General features: G+C 50.7%; 1 protein-coding gene across 1 annotated transcript in view; it reads left to right on the forward strand.

The window, feature by feature from the left end:
* DMBT1 (deleted in malignant brain tumors 1) overlaps window positions 1-24,075 on the forward strand; it is a 52,478-nt gene that overhangs the window by 10,114 nt on the left and 18,289 nt on the right. Inside the window, 16 exon segments of the mRNA XM_052660824.1 lie at window positions 502-825; window positions 1,240-1,266; window positions 7,213-7,536; window positions 8,320-8,339; window positions 9,008-9,031; window positions 10,027-10,375; window positions 12,880-13,203; window positions 13,971-14,000; window positions 15,559-15,588; window positions 16,227-16,297; window positions 17,256-17,616; window positions 18,383-18,412; window positions 20,218-20,231; window positions 21,672-22,020; window positions 22,431-22,457; window positions 23,054-23,090. Coding sequence (XP_052516784.1) covers window positions 502-825; window positions 1,240-1,266; window positions 7,213-7,536; window positions 8,320-8,339; window positions 9,008-9,031; window positions 10,027-10,375; window positions 12,880-13,203; window positions 13,971-14,000; window positions 15,559-15,588; window positions 16,227-16,297; window positions 17,256-17,616; window positions 18,383-18,412; window positions 20,218-20,231; window positions 21,672-22,020; window positions 22,431-22,457; window positions 23,054-23,090 — 2,341 coding nt within the window.

Genomic DNA, 24,075 nt, shown 5'->3' on the forward strand with positions numbered 1-24,075 from the left:
AAAGATTCAAACTATACTTTTTGTGTGAAAGTACCTGAATACATACTGAGTGGAAAAGTGTTCCGAATAACCTTGGGCTGATGGAGTGGGTTCCCACGTAGGGTGAATGGCCAACTTGGTCCCTTGGTAGGAACTGGGAAGCTGTGTCAGTGGTCTTCTGTGGCAGAGGGTCATTCTACCCCAGAGGTCTGGGATGTAGGTTGCCCACACAGGCTGTGGGCTTCCCCTCCTCCCAGCTGCATCCTGAGACAGGATTCAGTCCCTGAATTGCTGAATGTGGGGAGGCCATCAGAGAACCTGCAGAGATAGTCCACAGTCCACAGTCAAGCTTTCTATCACACAGTCATCGGAGATAAACAGTGATGCACTCGCTCAGTCAAGTCCGTATGGACTCACTACCTAGACCTCAGCAGCCTTTCCCTGGAAGAATTCTGAATCTCAGTCCTCAGTGCCTTTTCCTTCAGGGGAAACAGGAGGGTGACTTTTCCTGTCTCCTTCCAGGAACTGAATCGGGTTTGGCCCTGAGGCTGGTGAATGGAGGTGACAGGTGTCAGGGCCGGGTGGAGGTCCTGTACCAAGGCTCCTGGGGCACCGTGTGTGATGACAGCTGGGACACCAACGACGCCAACGTGGTCTGCAGGCAGCTGGGCTGTGGCTGGGCCATTTCAGCCCCAAGAGATGCCCGGTTCGGTCAGGGCTCTGGGCCCATTGTCCTGGACGAAGTGGGCTGCTCAGGGCATGAGACCTACCTGTGGAGCTGCTCCCACAACCCCTGGAACACACACAACTGCAGACACAGCGAGGACGCCAGCGTCATCTGCTCAGGTTGGTTTCCATGACCTCCGTTTTAGTGAGTGATTTTCTCCCAACAAGAGCTCTTCTTTGCACTGGGCTCCAATCACACTGATCTGTCATGGAAGATGGGTGGTTTCACAGATTCCATCGTTGGTAGATATTGGTCCTGGATTTCATGGATCCACTGCAGCCCCTTCTGTATTGACCCCCAGAGCAGGGGGGTGATTATAGGTTGGAAGAGCAAATTCCCCTCAGTCTTTTTTATATTGTGAAGCCTGATGTCTGAGCTTGATGTTTCATATTCAGTTATCCTGAACAAAACCCAGGCCACCCTTTTCAGGCCATGGAGTGACCGGGCATCAGCATCTCTCTCTCAGGGACCTGATGGGTTTCTTGCATTGCAACCTGGGTGCTCAGCCTGATCATGCTTCCTCTTTCTTGCAGCTGCACAGATCACCTCCTCCTCTCCAGGTGAGTCCCTGCAGCCCCACCCAGCCACACCCTTCTCTGAGATTCCACCTTTCAGTTTTCCAGAAGGAGAAGAGCAGTTACCTGGGTAGTCATTTCCTTCTGAGGAATCTGGAGGCTGTCTTTCAGGGAATGTTTAACAGTAGGATTCCCGTTTCCTATCTCCCTTGCTGTTTCCTATCTCCCTTGAGCCCTCTGTTCCTTATCAGTTCCTGTCAGCAGCCAGAGGAGTGGTAAACCACTCCCAGGACTGAGATCATAGAGTTGGGATGCTTGCCTAGGATTTCCTTCATTAGCTTTTCTGTATGGTGAAAGGAATTATCTATGACCCTCTTTTGATATGGATTGCCTTTTGGCCTTATGGCCTCTATTGCTCCTTGTTTCCTTGGTAAATTGGAATGTCTGGAGTTTTTATCTTTATTTGAAGAAGCTACCTTGTAATACAGTATATAGACTCACACAGAATTCAATAAAGCACCCTTGTTCCACCAGAGACTTGGGTCCCCATGTCCTTCCTTCTCTCTCCCTCTCTCTCTCTATTTCTGACTGATTCCCTGGAGCACGAAGGCCGGCTGCATAACCCAGGGAATATTAGCCTCTTTCCTTCTGTCACTTTCTTATCATCGACTCGGACCACCAGGTTCCAGTCCATTAAAGGACCCCAACAAGTGGTGCCCCAAACAGGGGCCTGATATACGCGGCACTTCAGACAGAGTGACTCAGGGCCTATTGAGGGCCAAAAAGCTGGAAAGCCCCTTCACTTTTCTACTTTACTGCATCATTTATATAAAGTTCAGAGACTTTCAGTTCGCGCCAATGAGGAGACACTCGTCTTCAAACAATAGTTGAACAAAATCCCTGGTTCCTTATGAAGACAGTTTTGATTTAGAAATTTGGTACTGGGTAAAAGAGAATGTTGAATGAGCCGCCAGATGAGGAAAAATATTCCAATTGATTTCTGGCCCCTGTGGGCTCTCATTAAAACTTTAATTCTGCCATTTCAAGGCAATTCTAGCCTTCTTGATATTCGACAACAGACAGAACACTTATTACATAAATATGAATTAGATGATGAAACTTTACAAAAGGCCCAGTTAGAACAACATAAAATATTTCAGAATTTTCCTACAAGCTCTGCCCAGGCTACTCCAAATGCTCCTCCTCTGCCAACAGGCGCAAATCCAAAAGTCTCTCCTTTGCTGGAACCTAATGATTCTGATGACTCTTCTGAGACACTTTTTGACACCAAAACAGGCAATACTTTTCTGGATAATAATGATAAGGCCTTAGCACAAACTCATATTTGCAAAAAATTGCTACCTATTCACTCTCCTTTGCGACAGAGGCTCTCTGAATCGCTGTCTTTACAATCACAAGTCTCTGAAGCTGATGGTTTTTCCACCTTCCAAGTTTTAAGAAATGCTAATGCTCAAGGGCAAATAATACCTCAATATGAAGGTATTAACTTTTTTCACATGCAACAAATGAAAAAGGCTGTAACTATATATGGCCCACATTCGTCTTTTACTAGAGAAATTCTAAATGCTATGGTGTCTTCTATTGCAACATTTATTCCCTATAATTGGTGAACTTTAATAAAAGCTCTCCTTAAACCAGGAGAATATCTTCAATGGACAATGTGGTTTCAAGCTATAGCCAGAGATCATGCTATCAAAAACGCTCGAACTGGTGCTTCCCAAAATCAAATTACTTTTGAAATGTTAACTGGCACCGGACAGTTTGACGCTATAGAAGCTCAAATACAATGCCCTCCTTTGTTGCATGAACAATTAAAAACAGTGGTCCTTGAAGCTTGAGATAGAATTACTCCTCAAGGGGAGCCTACAGGTAGCTACACTAAAATATTGCAAGGACCTAATGAAACTTATGCTGATTTTTTAGCTAGATTAGAAACTACTATTTCCCATACTGTAATCGGAGAAGAAGCCAAAAGGCAACTAGAGAAATTACTTGCTTATGAAAATGCAAATCAGGAATGTCAAAAGGCTATAGCCCCAATTCGTGAGACAGGGACTATTATTGATTATTTGAAGGCATGTCGCAATCTAGGATCAAAAACTCAAAAAATGCAAATGCCAGCTGAAACAATGGTTGCTTCCTTTAAAAAGGGAAATGAGGGATATTTTATATGCGGGGATAAGAACCATTTAAAAAGGGATTGCCCTAAGAAAGCTGATAAACAACCTCCAAAAGTCTGCCCCCACAAACCTTCGGTCTTTTACTTGGCTGGTCTAGTTTGACTTCTAAAGGAATTACTGTTCACCCTGGAGTAATCGATTCAAGTTATTGTTATGCCCAAGTCGCGAAATCTCCCAATGACCAACAGGGAGCCGATATCCGATGCAAAAGCAAGAGAGTTTTTATTACCAAGCTCTAGCTGGGGCTCCCACCATTACCGACGCAGCGGCTATAGGGAGGAGCCCCGGGTTTTGGGTTACATTGCTTATATAGGGAGTGTTCATGAAAAAAAGAATTTCTAGGTAGGGGGACATCTGATTGGTCACTTTCTTTCAAAGGGTTGTGTGTTGATTTTTGATTGGTCCCTATTACCTAGGTAGACCACAAGTTCCTGAACATTAAGTCAGGAGATTCTGGTCTGGGGTCCGATTGGCTCATGGGTGGTGGGTTGAGGTCAGGGGATTTCCAAAGGCTCTTTTCCCAGAACCTTACAAAATGGAGTTTTTCTGTTAACAAAATGGAGTAGTTTAGATTCTTCAGTTATAAAGGAGAAATTCAAATTATGATGTCATCGAAGATTTTATGGCAATTCAAAAGGGGGGACAAAATTGCTCAATTACTTCTTTTACCCTATATTTCTATTAATTCCTCTAATGATGTGTGGACAGGCGGATTCGGCAGTACAGATAAAAAATACAATCATATTTCATACAAGCTTGTATTCCCCTTCCTTTTGTTTTAGCCATTGGAAACTTATAATTCAATAAGACTTTACATTCTGTAACTTGTGTAAATTGCAAATTGTATACCTGTCTTAACTCTTCTGTTTCCTTAAGAAGTGAATCCCTTTTGATTCTTCTATCTCAACGTAATTTGTGATTACCAGTAAATCTCCAATGGCCCTGGGAAGAAGGTCCCATGGCCGGGCTTGCTCCCCAGTTACAGACTAAATTACTCTGATGATCTAAATGATTCGTTGGATGGCTGATTCTTGGCATTTGGGGATTAATAGCTATTTGCACCATTGTTGCCATTGCTGGTGTTGCTTTACAAACCTCAATTCAAACACATAATTTTATCCAAGATTGGACTAAAGATGCTCATACTATGTGGGCCTCTCAGGCTCAGATAGATGAGGATATTCAGAATGAAATACAGGAACTAAAAACAGTCATCAGATGGGTTGGAGATCAATTAATAGATGTACAAAAACAAGTGATAAAATGTGATTGGAATTCTACTCAATTTTGTGCTACTCCTGTTCAATTCAATCATAGTACCTATAACTAGGAGCAAATCAAATTTCACTTACAAAATATACATGATAATGCCTCTCTGAATGTACAATTGTTGCCAAAAGAAATCTTTGAAACCTTCTCTAAAAGTCTGCCCTCATCCACCACTGGGAATTTTATCTGGGCTAGACCCACGAGGATGGTTCCAAAGCATCACCCACGGCATTGGGTCTGGAACTGTAACTCTGGCGATTGTCTTGGCAATTATATTTATTGTTTACCATTGCCTTTCTGAAAAAATTGCTAAAACTAAACAAACTCAAATGGTCAGGACCTTTTTTACAAATATAATAAAATAGGGGGAATTGTCAGGGAATGTTTAACAGTAGGGTTCTGTGTGCTGTTTCCTAGCTCGCTTGAGCCCTCTGTTCCTTATCAGTTCCTGTCAGGAGCCAGAGGAGGGGCAAGCCACTCCCAGGACTTAGATCATGGAGTTGGGATGCTTGCCTAGGATTTCTTTCATTAGCTTTTGCATGTGGTAAAAGGGATTATCTATGACCCTCTTCTGATACGGATTGCCTTTTGGCTTTATGGTCTCAGTTGCTCCTTGTTTCCTTGATAACTTGTAATGTCAGGTCTTTTGATCTTTATCTGAAGAAGTATTACCTTGTAATACAGTATATATACTCACACAGAATTCAATAAAGCACCCTTGTTCCACCAGAGACTTGGATCCCCATGTCCTTCTTTCTCTCTCTCTCTTTCTCTCTATTTCTGGCTGATTCCCTGAAGCACAAGGCCAGCTGCATAACCCAGGGAATTTTAGCTTTTTTCCTTTTTTCACTTTCTTATCATTGACTCCAGACCACCAGGTTCCAGTCAATTAAAGGACCCCAACAGCTGTCCAGTGACCAGTAGAATCCCCAGGACCAGGGTTGTCACTCAGCTGCCCCTGGAGGGACCTCTGGTCCCCTACCACCTCCTGCTGCCTGTGCCTCTTCAGAGCTGCTATGAGGGGAGACAGGATTAGGTCCTCTGATCATTTCTATGAAAATCAGTGTCCCAGTCATGCCATGCAGAGCTGTGACCATGTTAGAAGCATGACCGAGTAGCAGACTCACAAATGTCTGCCTATTAAAAAAATTCCTTCATGTTGAGAGCAATTCCCAAAATGATCCTTTGGCCTCAGTGATAATATCTGATGCTGAATAAGATGGGAACTTCTATGTACTGATTCCATATGGCCAGTTACACTGTTGGTGGGAATAGTCAAGGTTCTGAGATGACCTTATTAGGACAAGGATTAACTTTCTCCACCAAAGTGAGGACCTTGGAATTTAAAAATTTTTAGCAGCATCCTAAAATCACTTGTTTTCTCTTCTAGATTGGTGGACCCCAGAAACTACAACCACTCAGAGTAAGTAACACATTTTTCCACCTGACCTACAGGCCTTGGTATTCACTCCAGTCCACAGACATGGGTGCAGTTCCTGCCTCTTGGGTCCAGGTTCTGAGCTCACCTCCTCATCTACTCTGGACGGTTGCCTTCACTTTCCAGAGTTATGGATAAGCTTTGCCTACGAGTTGTGCCATAAGTTACCCAGAAAGCTTTTGTTTACAATTATTAGGATGGCCACTCACACTCTCTTAATTGGGGCTGGTGCCACGGCCTACATATCGAGGGTATTGAGCCGTAGGGCAAACTTCAGGTACAGCTGGATCCAGAAGCTGCAGTACTCTTTGTCTCCAGGCACTTTTCTGACCTCTGCTTGGTTTGTTTATGAGCTTCAGTGTCAGGTTGCTTCCTCCCCGGGGGCCCTTGTCAGCCACAAGTCTCCTGCCACAGGAGGAAAGAGTCTTGTTCTCGATGTTGAGCAGAAAGTCCTGGAGGGATTGTGAAGAGCCTGCTGGTAATAGGTGCCTTCTCCCCAGTCATCTCCAAGTCCTCCAGTGATATCCAACAATTCCAAGGTTGTTTCAGGGTTCAAGCTTAAAAAAAAAAAAAAAAAAAAAAAAGATTCAAGCTAGACTTTGTGTGTGAAAGTACTTGAATATATACTGAGTGGAAAAGTGTTCCGAATAACATTGGGCTGACGGAGTGGGTTCCCACATGGGGTGAATGGGCAAACTCGGCACCTTGGTGGGAACTGGGAAGCTGTGTCAGCGGTCTCCTGCTGCAGAAGGTCATTCTATCCCAGAGGTCTGGGATGTAGGTTGCCCACTCAGGCTGTGGGCTTCCCCTCCTCCCACCTGCATCCTGAGACAGGATTCAGTCTCTGAATTGCTGAATTTGGGGAGGATATCAGAGAACCCGCAGAGCGAGTCCACAGTCCACAGTCAAGCTTTCTATCACACAGTCATCGGAGATAGAGAGTGATGAACATGCTCAGTCACGTCCTTATGGACTCACTACCTAGACCTCAGCAGCCTTTCCCTGGAAGAATTCTGAATCTCAGTCCTCAGTGCCTTTTCCTTCAGGGGAAACAGGAGGGTGACTTTTCCTGTCTCCTTCCAGGAACCGAATCGGGTTTGGCCCTGAGGCTGGTGAACGGAGAACACAGGTGTCAGGGCCGGGTGGAGGTCCTGTACCAAGGCTCCTGGGGCACCGTGTGTGACGACAGCTGGGACACCAACGACGCCAACGTGGTCTGCAGGCAGCTGGGCTGTGGCTGGGCCATTTCAGCCCCAGGAAGTGCCCGGTTCGGTCAGGGCTCTGGGCCCATTGTCCTGGACAACGTGGGCTGTTCAGGGCATGAAACCTACCTGTGGAACTGCTCCCACAACCCCTGGAACACACACAACTGTGGACACAGTGAGGACGCCAGTGTCATCTGCTCAGGTGGGTGTCAAATAAGCTGGGTGTGCTTCTCTGGAGGTGCTTTCTTGCTCACATTTGGATCCTCTCGCAAAGCACTCTCTACATTTCCCTTTCCTTTGAAATCCTCCGAGTGTTTTTCTTATTTAGTATATTAGCTTTTATCTGGCCTCTGGATATGTAGTTTGAGAATTACAAAAAACAAAACAAAACAAAACGAAACAGAAAGTGCCGTTTCGCTCCATGCCCCAGTGCAAACCAGCGACAAAAGAGCGCAGGTCTGCCAGGAGGTCTCTGAGCAGAGGGCATGGGCTGGGGCTGCCAGTGGCCCCGGTTCTGCCTCCTGAGTCCTGGACCATGGCCCTGCCAAGGAACCGGGAAGCACGGTCTGGGCACCAGGACTGCTGTGAACAGGGCAGTGGCCCCTGTATGACCTGCCAGGCACCGCCTTGTCACCCCCTAAGGTCGAGCCTGACAGATCACACACGGTACATGACCTGGAGCTGGAGCCCTGTCTCACTGCCTCAGTGGATCCATAAAACGTGTGAGCCTGGCGATTGACTGGATGCACTGTGTCAGCAAGACACAAAGTCAATCACCTTGATTTTGGATATAAGGGGTGCTAGTCTGCCGGGATATCTCAGAAGGAGTATCTCTGAGGGTCGAGAACAGCAGAGGCCCCGCCCTCCATGGCAGAGCAGCTGCACGGACTGACCCCTCACCTGGTCTGCATCTTAGCATCACCCCCGTTATACCCTTGGAGCCCGTTCTGTACTATGTGTCTGACGTGCCTTCTCTCTCCCCCAGCTGCTCAGACCCAGTCCACAGTTGTGCCAGGTGAGTCCTGCTGCCTTTTGACCCCAGGATGTCCTCTCCCCAGCAGTCAGCCCCTTGGCCCCCAACCAGTAGCCCCAGGAGGGGACTGAGGAGGTTTTTCACGTCTCAGTACTGGCCCTGGGCACTCTAGAGCATGTAAATGGTTCCAGATGATCCATAACACAGGCGTCCTCTGGACTGGCTCAGTGATTTCAGGACTTCGTGGCTACACAGTGTCTCCCCAGAGCTTTGGGTGACAGGGTGGTCTGTCCTGGGGTCACTTCTGCTTGAATGTATTCTCTGGACCAACATTTATGTGTATGGAGAGGACAGAGCTTTTTCCTGTCCTCCACCCCAGATGGAGACTAGCCAATGATCTTACCAAGAAGTACCCAGTCAGCAGGACATGCTGATGGCTCGTGGGCTGTGCTGCCTCCTTAGATGAGTGTGTAACTTTGATGACAGGATCTGGGCTCACAGCAAACTCTCAGAAAAGGCCTCTTCTCCCCAGACGGTGGAGCCCCTGAGACCCCACTGTCCTGTTCCCGGTCATAGGTACAAGACCAGCCTTGATTCTCCCGACCTTCTTTGTAATCCTGCTCTGTTTCCCCTGCAGATTGGTGGTATCCGACAACTGACTATGGTGAGTGTCATTGAGATCCTGCTAAAGTCCCAGCAGCCACACTCCAGTCCACAGACATGGGTGCAGTTCCTGCCTCCTGGGTCCGGGTCTGAGGTCACCACCGGATCTAATCTGGATGGTTGCTTTTGCTTGCCAGAGTTATGGATAAGCTTTAATATAAGTTGAGCTATATGCTACTCAGAATGCTTTATTTTGCAAGTATTGGGATGGCCACTCACACTCTCTTAATTGGGGCTGGTGCCACGGCCTACATATCGAGGGTATTGAGCCGTAGGGCAAATGTCAGGTACACCTGGATCCAGAAGTTCCAATACTCTTTGTCCCCACGCACTTTTCTGAACTCTGCCTGGTTTGTTTATGAGCTTCAGTGTCAGGTTGCTTCCTGCCCGGGGGCATTTGTCAGCCACAAGTCTCCTGCCACAGGAGGACAGAGTCTTGTTCTCGATGTTGAGCAGAAAGTCCTGCAAGGATTGTGAAGAGCCTGCTGGTAATAGGTGCCTTCTCCCCAGTCATCTCCAAGTCCTCCAGTGATATCCAACAATTCCAAGGTTGTTTCAGGGTTCAAGCTTAAAAAAAAAGAAGATTCAAGCTAGACTTTGTGTGTGAAAGTACCTGAATATGTACTGAGTGGAAAAGAGTTTCAAATAACCCTGGGCTGATGGAGTGGGTTCCCACGTGGGGTGCATGACCGAACTCGGTCCCTTGGTGGGAACTGGGAAGCTGTGTCAGCGGTCTTCTGTGGCAGAGGCTCATTCTACCCCAGAGGTCTGGGATGTAGGTTGCCCACTCAGGCTGTGGGCTTCCCCTCCTTCCACCCGCATCCTGAGACAGGATTCAGGCTCTGAATTACTGAATGTGGGGAGGCCATCAGAGAACCTGCAGAGATAGTCCACAGTCCACAGGCCAGGATTCTATGACACAGCCATCGGAGATAAAGAGTGATGCACACGCTCGGTCACGTCCGTGTGCACTCACTACCTAGACCTCAGCAGCCTTTCCCTGGAAGAATTCTGAATCTCAGTCCTCAGTGCCTTTTCCTTCAGGGGAAATAGGAGGGTGACTTTTCCTGTCTCCTTCCAGGAACCGAATCGGGTTTGGCCCTGAGGCTGGTGAACGGGGGTGACAGGTGTCAGGGCCGGGTGGAGGTCCTGTATCGAGGCTCCTGGGGCACCGTGTGTGACGACAGCTGGGACACCAATGACGCCAACGTGGTCTGCAGGCAGCTGGGCTGTGGCTGGGCCATTTCAGCCCTAGGAAGTGCCCGTTTCGGTCAGGGCTCAGGGCCCATTGTCCTGGACGACGTGGGCTGTTCAGGGCATGAGACCTACCTGTGGAGCTGCTCCCACAACCCCTGGAACACACACAACTGCGGACACAGCGAGGACGCCAGCGTCATCTGCTCAGGTGGGTCTCAATAAGCTGGGTGTGCTTCTCTGGAGGTGCTTCTTGCTCACATTCTGATCCCCTCACGAAGCACTCTCTACATTTCCCTTTTCCTTGAAATCCTTCCAGTGCTTTGTTATTGAGCATATTAGGTTTCGTCTGGCCTCTGGGTATGTAGATGGGAATTAGAACAAAAACAGAAACTGAAAGTGACATTTCGCTCCATGCCCCAGTGTAAACCAGAGGCAAAAGAGTGCAGGTCTGCCAGGAGGTCTCTGAGCAGAGGGCATGGGCTGGGGCTGCCAGTGGCCCCAGTTCTGCCTCCTGAGTCCTGGACCGAGGCCCCAGCAAGGAACTGGGAAGCACAGTCTGTGCACCAGGATTGCTGTGAGCAAGGCAGTGGCCTCTGTGTGACCTGCCAGGCACCGCCTTGTCAATCCCTAAGGTTGAGCCTAACAGATCACACACGGGACTTGACCTGGAGCTGGAGCCCTGTCTCTGCCTCAGTGGATGTGTGAAAGCTGTGAGGCTGATGATTGGCTCCGGGTCCACTCTGTCATCAAGACATAGAGTCCATTACCTTGATACTGGAAATAATAGATCTTAGTCTGCTGGAACTTCTCAGGAGGAGCCTCTTGGGAGGGTAGAGGATGGCAGAGGGCGCCCCATCCCTCCCTGGCAGAGCAGATGCATGGACTGACACCTCAGAGGCTCTGCAACTTAGCATCACCCCTTTGCCCACGTGAAGCCCCTTATGTGCACTGTTTCTGACCTGCATTCTCTGTCCCCCAGCTACCCAGACCCTGACCACGGCTGTGCCAGGTGAGTCCTGCTGGCTCTTGACTCCGGGATGTCCCCTCCCCCACAGTCACCCCCAGAGCCCCCATCCAGTAGCCCCTGGAGGCGACTGTGGAGGTTTTCCACCTCTCAGTACCTGCCCTGGTCACTCTGGACCACAGAGACAGTTCCACATGATTCATAACACAGGCATCCTCTGGACTGGCTCAGTGATTTCAGGACTTTGTGGCTACACAGTGTCTCCCCAGAGCTTTGGGTGACAGGGTGGGGTGTCACTGGGGTCATTTCCTTTTGAACATATTCTCTCGACCAAGAGTTATGTGTATGGAGAGGACAGAGCTTTTCCCTGTCCTCCAGCCCAGATGGAGACTAGGCGATGCTCTTACCAAGAAATACCCAGTCAGCAGGACATGCTGATGGCTCTGTGGGCTCTGCCTCCTCCTTAGATGAGTGTGTACTTTTGATGACACAATCTGGGCTCACAGCAAACTCCCAGAAAAGGCTTCTTCTCCCCAGATGGTGGTACCCCTCTGACCCCACTGTCCTGTTCCCGGTGACAGGAAAGAGACCAGCCTTGATTCTCCCGACCTTCTTTGTAATCCTGCTCTGTTTCCCATACAGATTGGTGGAATCCGACAACTGACTATGGTGAGTGTCATTCAGGTCCTGCTAAAGTCCCAGCAGCCACACTCCAGTCCACAGACATGGTGCCGTTCCTGCCTCTTGGGTCCAGGTGCTGAGGTCACCACCGCATCTACTCTGGACGGTTGCCTTCACTTTCCAGAGTTGTACCTCAGCTTTACCTACATGTTGTGCCATATGTTACTCACAATGCTTTTGTTTGCAAGTATTACGATGGCCACTCACAATCTCTTAATTGGGATTGATGCCACGGCCTAGATATCGAGGGTATTGAGCCGTAGGGCAAATGTCAGGTACACCTGAATCCAGAAGTTCCAATACTCTTTGTCCCCACGCACTTTTCTGAACCCTGCCTGGTTTGTTTATGAGCTTCAGTGTCAGGTTGTATCCTGCCCGGGGGCCCTTGTCAGCCACAAGTCTCCTGCCACAGGAGGACAGAGTCTTGTTCTCGATGTTGAGCAGAAAGTCCTGCAAGGATTGTGAAGAGCCTGCTGGTAATAGGTGCCTTCTCCCCAGTCATCTCCAAGTCCTCCAGTGATATCCAGCAATTCCAAGGTAGTTTCAGTTTTCAAGCTTAAAAAAAAGAAGATTCAAGCTAGACTTTGTGTGTGAAAGTACCTGAATATGTACTGAGTGGAAAAGTGTTCCGAATAACCTTGGGCTGACGGAGTGGGTTCCCACGTGGGGTGCATGGCTGAACTCGGCACCTTGGTGGGAACTGGGAAGCTGTGTCAGCGGTCTTCTGTGGCAGAGGCTCATTCTACCCCAGAGGTCTGGGATGTAGGTTGCCCACTCAGGCTGTGGGCTTCCCCTCCTCCCACCCGCATCCTGAGACAGGATTCAGTCTCTGAATTGCTGAATGTGGGGAGGCCATCAGAGAACCTGCAGAGATAGTCCACAGTCCACAGGCCAGGATTCTATGACACGGCCATCGGAGATAAAGAGTGATGCACACGCTCGGTCACGTCCGTGTGCACTCACTACCTAGACCTCAGCAGCCTTTCCCAGAAGAATTCTGAGTCTCAGTCCTCAGTGCGTTTTCCTTCAGGGGAAACAGGAGGGTGACTTTTCCTGTCTCCTTTCAGGAACCGAATCGGGTTTGTCCCTGAGGCTGGTGAACGGGGGTGACAGGTGTCAGGGCCGGGTGGAGGTCCTGTATCGAGGCTCCTGGGGCACCGTGTGTGACGACAGCTGGGACACCAACGACGCCAACGTGGTCTGCAGGCAGCTGGGCTGTGGCTGGGCCATTTCAGCCCCAGGAAGTGCCCGTTTCGGTCAGGGCTCAGGGCCTATTGTCCTGGACGACGTGGGCTGTTCAGGGTATGAGACCTACCTGTGGAGCTGCTCCCACAACCCCTGGAACACACACAACTGCGGACACAGCGAGGACGCCAGCGTCATCTGCTCAGGTGGGTCTCAATAAGCTGGGTGTGCTTCTCTGGAGGTGCTTCTTGCTCACATTCTGATCCTCTCGAGAAGCACTCTCTACATTTCCCTTTTCCTTGAAATCCTTCCAGTGATTTGCTTATTTAGTATATTAGGTTTTGTCTGGCCTCTGGGTATGTAGATGGGAATTAGAACAAAAACAGAAACTGAAAGTGACATTTCGCTCCATGCCCCAGTGTAAACCAGAGGCAAAAGAGTGCAGGTCTGCCAGGAGGTCTCTGAGCAGAGGGTGTGGGCTGGGGCTGTTGGTGGCCCCAGTTCTGCCTCCTGAGTCCTGGACCGAGGCGCCGGCAAGGAACTGGGAAGCACGGTCTGTGCACCAGGATTGCTGTGAGCAAGGCAGTGGCCTCTGTGTGACCTGCCAGGCACCGCCTTGTCAACCCCTAAGGTTGAGCCTGACAGATTACACATGGGACGTGACCTGGAGCTGGAGCCCTGTCTCACTGCCTCAGTGGATCCATAAAACCTGTGAGGCTGACGATTGTCTCTGGGTCCACTCTGTCATCAAGAGACAGAATCAATCACCTTAACTTTGGAAATAATTGATGCTGGTCTGCCGGGACCTCTCAGGGGGAGCATTGGAGGGTTGAGGATGGCAGAGGCCCTGCCCTCCATGGCAGAGCAGGTGCACGGAAGGACCCCTCACCTGGTCTGCATCTTAGCATCACCCCTTTGCCCCCGTGGAGCCCATTCTGCACAATGTGTCTGACCTGCCTTCTTTCTCCCCTAGCTGCCCAGACCCAGTCCACGGCTGTGCCAGGTGAGTCCTTCTGCCTCTTCACTCTGGGTTGTCCCCTCCCCCCAGTAATGTCCTGGGCCCCCAACCAGTAGCCCCAGGAGGCGACTGTGGAGGTTTTCCACCTCTCAGTACCTGCCCTGGTCACTCTGGACCACAAAGACAGGTCCAAATGAGCCATAACACAGGCATCCTCTGGACTGGCTCAGTGATTTCAGGACTTTGTGGCTACACCGTGTCTCGCCAGAGCTTTGGGTGACAGGGTGGTCTGTCCTGGGGTCACTACTGCTTGAACATATTCTCTGGACCAAAAGCTATGTGTATGGAAAAGACAGAGCTCTTTCCTGTGCTCCACCCCAGGTGGAGTCTAGGCGATGCTCTTACCAAGAAGTACCCAGTCAGCAGGGCATGCTGATGGCTCTGTGGGCTGTGCCGCCTCCTTAGATGAGTGTGTGCCTTTGATGACAGGATCTGGGCTCACAGCAAACTCTCAGCAAAGGCTCTTCTCCGGAGAGTGTGAAGCCCCTTAGGTCCCACTGTCCTGTTCCCGGTCATAGGAACGAGACCAACCTTGATTCTACTGGCGTTCTTTGTAATCCTGCTCTGTCTCCCCTCCTGACTGGTGGGATCCGACAGCTGACTATGAGGAGCATCACTTGATGCTGCCGCACTATCAGGGTTCAATGTCTAAGTCTTGGCTTAAAGCTCTGTGTTCACCACCTCATTCAATGTCAGGGATTCCGTCTACTCATCTGAACTGTGGATAACCACGACCTATCCGTTAGAGAATGTATTCGTTAGGCTGTTTCAGTTTCCATGTGGCAGAATTTCAACTGACACTCAAGCTGGGCTAGGACCTAGCAACTTTCATGTCCAAGACATGTAGTCATAGTTCTGTCTTCAGGTAGAGCTGGGTCCAGAGGTTCGGGACCACCTGTCTTAACCACTTTTTATACCCCTGATTTTTATGTTTGGGCTTCATTCTAACTTTACTTCCTGTCATGGGGGCAGGGGTCAGCTCCAAGTCTCCATCCCAACGGGAAGAAAGATGGTCTTTGTTCTAGACCTTCAGCTGACAAGTTCTGGAGAGACTGGCTGGCTCAGGGTCTGCCTCCTGAGTCCTGGACCGTGACACGTCCAAGGGACGTAGAAGCACGGTCTAGGTACCAGGTCTGCTGTGAACAGGGCAGTGGCCCCTGTGTGACCTGCCAGGCACCAGCTCGTCACTGGCTAAGGTCGAGCCTGACAGATCACACACGGGACTTGACCTGGAGCTGGAGCCCTGTCTCTGCCTCAGTGGATGTGTAAAAGCTGTGAGGCTGACGATTGGCTCCGGGTCCACTCTGTCATCAAGACATAGAGTCCATTACCTTGATATTGGAAATAATAGGTCATAGTCTGCTGGAACTTCTCAGGAGGAGCCTCTTGGGAGGGTTGAGGATGGCAGAGGGTGGCCCATCCATCCCTGGCAGAGCAGATAAATGGACTGATACCTCAGCGGCTCTGCAACTTAGCATCACCCCTTTGCCCACGTGAAGCCCCTTCTGTGCACTGTTTCTGACCTGCATTTTCTGTCCGCCAGCTACCCAGACCCTGACCACGGCTGTGCCAGGTGAGTCCTGCTGGCTCTTGACTCCGGGATGTCCCCTCCCCCCAGTAACGTCCTGGGCCCCCATCCAGTAGCCCCAGGAAGCGACTGTGGAGGTTTTCCACCTCTCAGTACCTGCCCTGGTCACTCTGGACCACAGAGACAGTTGCAGATGATCCATAACACAGGCATCCTCTGGACTGGCTCAGTGATTTCAGGACTTTGTGGCTACACAGTGTCTCCCCAGAGCTTTGGGTGACAGGGTGGGTTGTCACTGGGGTCATTTCTGTTTGAACATATTCTCTGGACCAAGAGTTATGTGTATGGAGAGGACAGAGCTTTTCCCTGTCCTCCACCCCAGATGGAGACTAGGCGATGCTCTTACCAAGAAATACCCAGTCAGCAGGACATGCTGATGGCTCTGTGGGCTCTGCCGCCTCCTTAGATGAGTGTGTACTTTTGATGACACAATCTGGGCTCACAGCAAACTCCCAGAAAAGGCTTCTTCTCCCCAGATGGTGGAGCCCCTCCGACCCCACTGTCCTGTTCCTGGTGATAGGAAAGAGACCAGCCTTGATTCTCCCGCCCTTCTTTGTAATCCTGCTCTGTTTCCCATACAGATTGGTGGAATCCGACAACTGACTATGGTAAGTGTCTTTCAGGTCCTGCTAAAGTCCCAGCAGCCACACTCCAGTCCACAGACATGGGTGCGGTTCCTACCTCTTGGGTCCAGGTGCTGAGGTCACCACCGCATCTGCTCTGGACGGTTGCCTTCACTTTCCAGAGTTATACATCAGCTTTACCTACATGTTGTGCCATATGTTACTCACATGCTTTTGTTTGCAAGTATTAGGATGGCCACTCACACTCTCTTAATTGGGGCTGATGTTGCAGCCTACATATTGAGGGTATTGAGCCGCAGGGTAAATGTCAGGTACACCTGGATCCAGAAGTTGCAATACTCTATGTTCCCACGCACTTTTCTGACCTCTACTTGGTTCTGTTTATGAGCTTCAGTGTCAGGTTGCTTCCTGCCCGGGGGCGCTTGTCAGCCACAAGTCTCCTGCCACAGGAGGACAGAGTCTTGTTCTCGATGTTGAGCAGAAAGTCCTGCAAGGATTGTGAAGAGCCTGCTGGTAATAGGTGCCTTCTCCCCAGTCATCTCCAAGTCCTCCAGTGATATCCAACAATTCCAAGGTTGTTTCAGGGTTCAAGCTTAAAAAAAAAGAAGATTCATGCTAGACTTTGTGTGTGAAAGTACCTGAATACGTACTGAGTGGAAAAGTGTTCCGAATAACCTTGGGCTGACGGAGTCGGTTCCCACGAGTGGTGAATGGCGGAACTCGGCACCTTGGTGGGAACTGGGAAGCTGTGTCAGCGGTCTTCTGTGGCAGAGGCTCATTCTACCCCAGAGGTCTGGGATGTAGGTTGCCCACTCAGGCTGTGGGCTTCCCCTCCTCCCACCCGCATCCTGAGACAGGATTCAGTCTCTGAATTGCTGAATGTGGGGAGGCCATCAGAGAACCTGCAGAGATAGTCCACAGTCCACAGGCCAGGATTCTATGACACGGCCATCGGAGATAAAGAGTGATGCACTCGCTCAGTCACGTCCGTGTGCACTCACTACCTAGACCTCAGCAGCCTTTCCCAGAAGAATTCTGAATCTCAGTCCTCAGTGCCTTTTCCTTCAGGGGAAACAGGAGGGTGACTTAACCTCTCTCCTTCCAGGAACCGAATCGGGTTTGGCCCTGAGGCTGGTGAACGGGGGTGACAGGTGTCAGGGCCGGGTGGAGATCCTGTATCGAGGCTCCTGGGGCACCGTGTGTGACGACAGCTGGGACACCAACGACGCCAACGTGGTCTGCAGGCAGCTGGGCTGTGGCTGGGCCATTTCAGCCCCAGGAAGTGCCCATTTTGGTCAGGGCTCAGGGCCTATTGTCCTGGACGACGTGGGCTGTTCAGGGCATGAGACCTACCTGTGGAGCTGCTCCCACAACCCCTGGAACACACACAACTGCGGACACAGCGAGGACGCCAGCGTCATCTGCTCAGGTGGGTCTCAATAAGCTGGGTGTGCTTCTCTGGAGGTGCTTCTTGCTCACATTCTGATCCCCTCGAGAAGCACTCTCTACATTTCCCTTTTCCTTGAAATCCTTCCAGTGCTTTGTTATTGAGCATATTAGGTTTCGTCTGGCCTCTGGGTATGTAGATGGGAATTAGAACAAAAACAGAAACCGAAAGTGTCATTTTGCTCCATGCCCCAGTGTAAACCAGAGGCAAAAGAGTGCAGGTCTGCCAGGAGGTCTCTGAGCAGAGGGCATGGGCTGGGGCTGTTGGTGGCCCCAGTTCTGCCTCCTGAGTCCTGGACCGAGGCGCCGGCAAGGAACTGGGAAGCACGGTCTGTGCACCAGGATTGCTGTGAGCAAGGCAGTGGCCTCTGTGTGACCTGCCAGGCACCGCCTTGTCAACCCCTAAGGTCGAGCCTGACAGATCACACACGGGACGTGACCTGGTGCTGGAGCCCTGTCTCACTGCCTCAGTGGATCCATAAAAGCTGTGAGGCTGACGATTGTCTCTGGGTCCACTTTGTCATCAAGAGACAGAATCAATCACCTTAACTTTGGAAATAATAGATGCTGGTCTGCCGGGACCTCTCAGGAGGAGCATTGGAGGGTTGAGGATGGCAGAGGCCCTGCCCTCCATGGCAGAGCAGGTGCACGGATTGACCCCTCACCTGGTCTGCATCTTAGCATCACCCCTTTGCCCCCGTGGAGCCCATTCTGCACAATGTGTCTGACCTGCCTTCTTTCTCTCCTAGCTGCCCAGACCCAGTCCACGGCTGTGCCAGGTGAGTCCTGCTGCCTCTTCACTCTGGGTTGTCCCCTCCCCCCAGTAATGTCCTGGGCCCCCAACCAGTAGCCCCAGGAGAGGACTGTGGAGGTTTTCCACCTCTCAGTACCTGCCCTGGTCACTCTGGACCACAAAGACAGGTCCAAATGAGCCATAACACAGGCATCCTCTGGACTGGCTCAGTGATTTCAGGACTTTGTGGCTACACCGTGTCTCGCCAGAGCTTTGGGTGACAGGGTGGTCTGTCCTGGGGTCACTACTGCTTGAACATATTCTCTGGACCAAAAGCTATGTGTATGGAAAAGACAGAGCTCTTTCCTGTGCTCCACCCCAGGTGGAGTCTAGGCGATGCTCTTACCAAGAAGTACCCAGTCAGCAGGGCATGCTGATGGCTCTGTGGGCTGTGCCGCCTCCTTAGATGAGTGTGTGTCTTTGATAATAGGATCTGGGCTCACAGCAAACTCTCAGCAAAGGCTCTTCTCCGGAGAGTGTGAAGCCCCTTAGGTCCCACTGTCCTGTTCCCGGTCATAGGAACGAGACCAACCTTGATTCTACCGGCCTTCTTTGTAATCCTGCTCTGTCTCCCCTCCTGACTGGTGGGATCCGACAGCTGACTATGAGGAGCATCACTTGATGCTGCCGCACTATCAGGGTTCAATGTCTAAGTCTTGGCTTAAAGCTCTGTGTTCACCACCTCATTCAATGTCAGGGATTCCGTCTACTCATCTGAACTGTGGATAACCACGACCTATCCGTTAGAGAATGTATTCGTTAGGCTGTTTCAGTTTCCATGTGGCAGAATTTCAACTGACACTCAAGCTGGGCTAGGACCTAGCAACCTTCATGTCCAAGACATGTAGTCATAGTTCTGTCTTCAGGTAGAGCTGGGTCCAGAGGTTCGGGACCACCTGTCTTAACCACTTTTTATACCCCTGATTTTTATGTTTGGGCTTCATTCTAACTTTACTTCCTGTCATGGGGGCAGGGGTCAGCTCCAAGTCTCCATCCCAGTGGGGAGAAAGATGCTCTTTGTTCTAGACCTTCAGCTGACAAGTCCTGGAGAGACTGTCAGACTCAGGTTCTGCCTTCTGAGTCCTGGACCGTGGCCCATCCAAGGAGCCTGGAAGCACGGTCTAGGTACCAGGTGTGCAGTGAGCAGGGCAGTGGCCCCTGTGTGAACTGCCAGGCACCAGCTTGTCACTGGCTAATGTCGAGCCTGCAGATCACACACGGGACTGGAGTTGGAGCCCTGTCTCTGCCTCAGTGGATGTATAAAAGCTGTGAAGCTGACTATTGGCTCCAGGTCCACTCTGTCATCAAGACATAGAGTCCATTACCTTGATATTGGAAATAATAGATCTTAGTCTGCTGGAACTTCTCAGGAGGAGCCTCTTGGGAGGGTTGAGGATGACAGAGGGTGGCCCATCCATCCCTGGCAGAGCAGATGAATGGACTGACACCTCAGCGGCTCTGCAACTTAGCATCACCCCTTTGCCCACGTGAAGCCCCTTCTGTGCACTGTTTCTGACCTGCATTCTCTGTCCCCCAGCTACCCAGACCCTGTCCACGGCTGTGCCAGGTGAGTCCTGCTGCCTCTTGACTCTGGGATATCCCCTCCCCCACAGTCACCCCCAGAGCCCCCATCCAGTAGCCCCAGGAGGCGACTGTGGAGGTTTTCCATCTCTCAGTACCTGCCCTGGTCACTCTGGACCACAAAGACAGGTCCAAATGAGCCATAACACAGGCATCCTCTGGACTGGCTCAGTGATTTCAGGACTTTGTGGCTACACAGTGTCTCCCCAGAGCTTTGGGTGACAGCGTTGGGTGTCACTGGGGTCATTTCCTTTTGAACATATTCTCTGGACCAAGAGTTATGTGTACGGAGAGGACAGAGCTGTTTCCTGTCCTCCACCCCAGTTGGAGACTAGGCAATGCTCTTACCAAGAAATACCCAGTCAGCAGGGCATGCTGATGGCTCTGTGGGCTCTGCCGCCTCCTTAGATGAGTGTGTACTTTTGATGACACAATCTGGGCTCACAGCAAACTCCCAGAAAAGGCCTCTTCTCCCCAGGCGGTGGAGCCCCTCAGATCCCACTGTCCTGTTCCTGGTCATAGGTATGAGTCCAGCCTTGATTCTCCCGACCTTCTTTGTAATCCTGCTCTGTTTCCCCTGCAGATTGGTGGTATCCGACAACTGACTATGGTGAGTGTCATTCAGGTCCTGCTAAAGTCCCAGCAGCCACACTCCAGTCCACAGACATGGGTGTGTTCCTGCCTGTTGGGTCCAGGTGCTGAGGTCACCACCGCATCTACTCTGGACGGTTGCCTTCACTTTCCAGAGTTGTACCTCAGCTTTACCTACATGTTGTGCCATATGTTACTCACAGTGCTTTTGTTTGCAAGTATTAGGATGGCCACTCCCACCCTCTTAATTGGGGCTGGTGCCACGGCCTACATATTGAGGGTATTGAGCCGTAGGGTAAATGTCAGGTACACCTGGATCCAGAAGTTCCAATACTCTTTGTCCCCACGCACTTTTTGACCTCTGCTTGGTTTGTTTATGAGCTTCAGTGTCAGGTTGCTTCCTGCCCTGGGGCGCTTGTCAGCCATAAGTCTCCCGCCAAAGGAGGACAGAGTCTTGTTCTCGATGTTGAGCAGAAAGTCCTAGAAGGATTGTGAAGAGCCTGCTGGTAATAGGTGCCTTCTCCCCAGTCATCTCCAAGTCCTCCAGTGATATCCAGCAATTCCAAGGTAGTTTCAGTTTTCAAGCTTAAAAAAAAGAAGATTCAAGCTAGACTTTGTGTGTGAAAGTACCTGAATATGTACTGAGTGGAAAAGTGTTCCGAATAACCTTGGGCTGACGGAGTGGGTTCCCACGTGGGGTGCATGGCTGAACTCGGCACCTTGGTGGGAACTGGGAAGCTGTGTCAGCGGTCTTCTGTGGCAGAGGCTCATTCTACCCCAGAGGTCTGGGATGTAGGTTGCCCACTCAGGCTGTGGGCTTCCCCTCCTCCCACCTGCATCCTGAGACAGGATTCAGGCTCTGAATTGCTGAATGTGGGGGTGCCATCAGAGAACCTGCAGAGATAGTCCACAGTCCACAGGCCAGGATTCTATGACACGGCCATCGGAGATAAAGAGTGATGCACACGCTCGGTCACGTCCGTGTGCACTCACTACCTAGACCTCAGCAGCCTTTCCCTGGAAGAATTCTGAATCTCAGTCCTCAGTGCCTTTTCCTTCAGGGGAAACAGGAGGGTGACTTTTCCTGTCTCCTTCCAGGAACCGAATCGGGTTGGTCCCTGAGGCTGGTGAACGGGGGTGACAGGTGTCAAGGCCGGGTGGAGGTCCTGTACCGAGGCTCCTGGGGCACCGTGTGTGATGACTACTGGGACGTGAATGATGCCAACGTGGTCTGCAGGCAGCTGGGCTGTGGCTCGGCCATTTCAGCCCCAAGAAGTGCCTGGTTCGGTCAGGGCTCAGGGCCTATTGTCCTGGATGACGTGGGCTGCTCAGGGTATGAGACCTACCTGTGGAGCTGCTCCCACAACCCCTGGAACACACACAACTGCGGACACAGCGAGGACGCCAGCGTCATCTGCTCAGGTTGGTTTACATGACCTCCATTTTAGTCAGTGATTTTCTCCCAAGAAGAACTCTTCTTTGCATGGGCTCCCATCACACTGAGCTTCCATGGAAGATGGGCTATTTTCCTTCCTCCATCATTGATAGATCTCAGTCCTGGATTTCATGTATCCACTGCAGCCCCTTCTGTATTGGACCCCCAGAGCAGGGGTGTGATTACAGGTTGTAAGAGCAGATTCCTCTCAGACTTTTTCATTTGTGGAGATGATGTCTGAGCTTGATGTTTCATATTCAGTTCTCCTGGACAAATCCCAGGCTGCCCTTTTCAGGCCTTGGAGGGACTGGGCATTCAGCATCTCTATCTCAGGGACCTGATGGGTTTCTTGTATTGAGCCTGCATGATTAGGTTCATCATGCTTCCTTTCTTGCAGCTGCACAGATCAACTCCTCAACTCCAGGTGAGTTCCAGCAGCCCCACACAGTGAGGCTCCTCTCTGGGATTCCACTATTCATATTTATAGAAGAAGAACACCCTCTTCCTAGGGATTCATTTACCTCCGAGGACTCTGGAGGCTGTACAGAGACCAGTGGAATCCCCAGGACCAGGGATGTCACTCAGCTGTCCCTGGAGGGACCTCTGGCCCCCCGCCACCTCCTGCTGCCAGTGCCTGCTCACAGCTACTATGAGGGGAGACAGGATTAGGTTCTCTGATCATTTCTTTCAAAATAAGTGTTCCAGTCATGCCATGAAGACTGTGACCACTTAGAACCATGACCAAGTAGCAGACTCGCAAATATCTATCAGTTAAAAAATGTCTTCAGGTTGAAAGCAATTCCCCAAATGATCTTTTCCCACAGTGATAATATCTACTCCTGAATCAGGTGGGAACTTCTATGCACTTAACCCACGTGGCCAGTAACACTGTAGGTAGGAATAGTCAAGGTTCCGAGTCATCCTTATTAGGACAAGGATTTCCTTTCTCCACCAAAATGATGATGATGGAATTTAAAAATTTCCAGCAGCATCCTAAAGTCACTTTTTTTTTCACTCTAGGTTGGTGGCCCCCACATACCACAACCACTCAGAGTAAGTAACACATTTTCCCACCTGACCCACAGACCTTGGGTTTCCTCTCCCCAGGCTTGGCTGCTGGTCTCCAGGCTGCAGTCAGGGTGCTCATTCTCCAATGAGTCAACCTCTCCTGACTTTATGCCACGTGATGTCCCCCAGCTGATGTCCCAACCCCAGGAGTGCTGGGCCTCTCTCCAGGCTCTTCTTCGTCATTTACTAGTCTGACCAGGATGAGATTCCTACGTCTAGTCAGTCTCTAGATGATGCTGACCACCTGTTTATGTCCAACTCCTCGCCTGGGACACTAGTCAGGGGTCAGTACAAACTGGATGGACCTTGCTTCACTGCTGAGTTTGGTGTGTCACCAGCAAAGGCTCCCAACAGCCTGCTTCTGAGTTGCCACTGAATCACCCTTCACTACCCCACCCTGCTTCCAGATCTTTCTGCTGCATCCTCACCCTTCCCTCCTCACCACTGGGCTCCCTATAGCAGCAGCAGCTTCAGGCTGCCCCCTCCCCATGATCCATTCTCTCAGTGATGGTCGTCTTCAGCCAATGGCAAGGTCAATCCCTTACATTGAGGAGGGGATATCAAGTTTGTAAGAGTGAAATTGCCCAAATATTTGCTGTTGTTTGTGAAGAATGATGTGTGAGATGGATGTTTCCTATGCAGCTCCCTGGTGCAACTCCTAGGCCTCCCTTCTCTGGCCACAGAGGGGCTGGGCACTCAGCATCTCTCTCAGGAAACTGATGGGATCATTGCAGCCCATCGTGGATGCTGAGGCTGATCATGCTTCCTCTTTTCTTGCAGGACCAGGAATCAACTTCTCCACTCCAGGTAAGCCCCGGCAGCCCCACCCAGCCAGGTATGTCTCTGGGATTCCACCCTCTCAGGTTTCCAGAAGGAGAAGAGCAGACTCTACCTGGGGAGTCATTTCTCTCTGAGGACTCAAATCTGTTCAGTGACCAGCTGAGTCCCCAGGACCAGGACTGTCACTCAGCTGT

This window comes from Budorcas taxicolor, chromosome 23, assembly GCF_023091745.1.
Source record: "Budorcas taxicolor isolate Tak-1 chromosome 23, Takin1.1, whole genome shotgun sequence".
Taxonomy (NCBI): Eukaryota; Metazoa; Chordata; class Mammalia; order Artiodactyla; family Bovidae; genus Budorcas; species Budorcas taxicolor.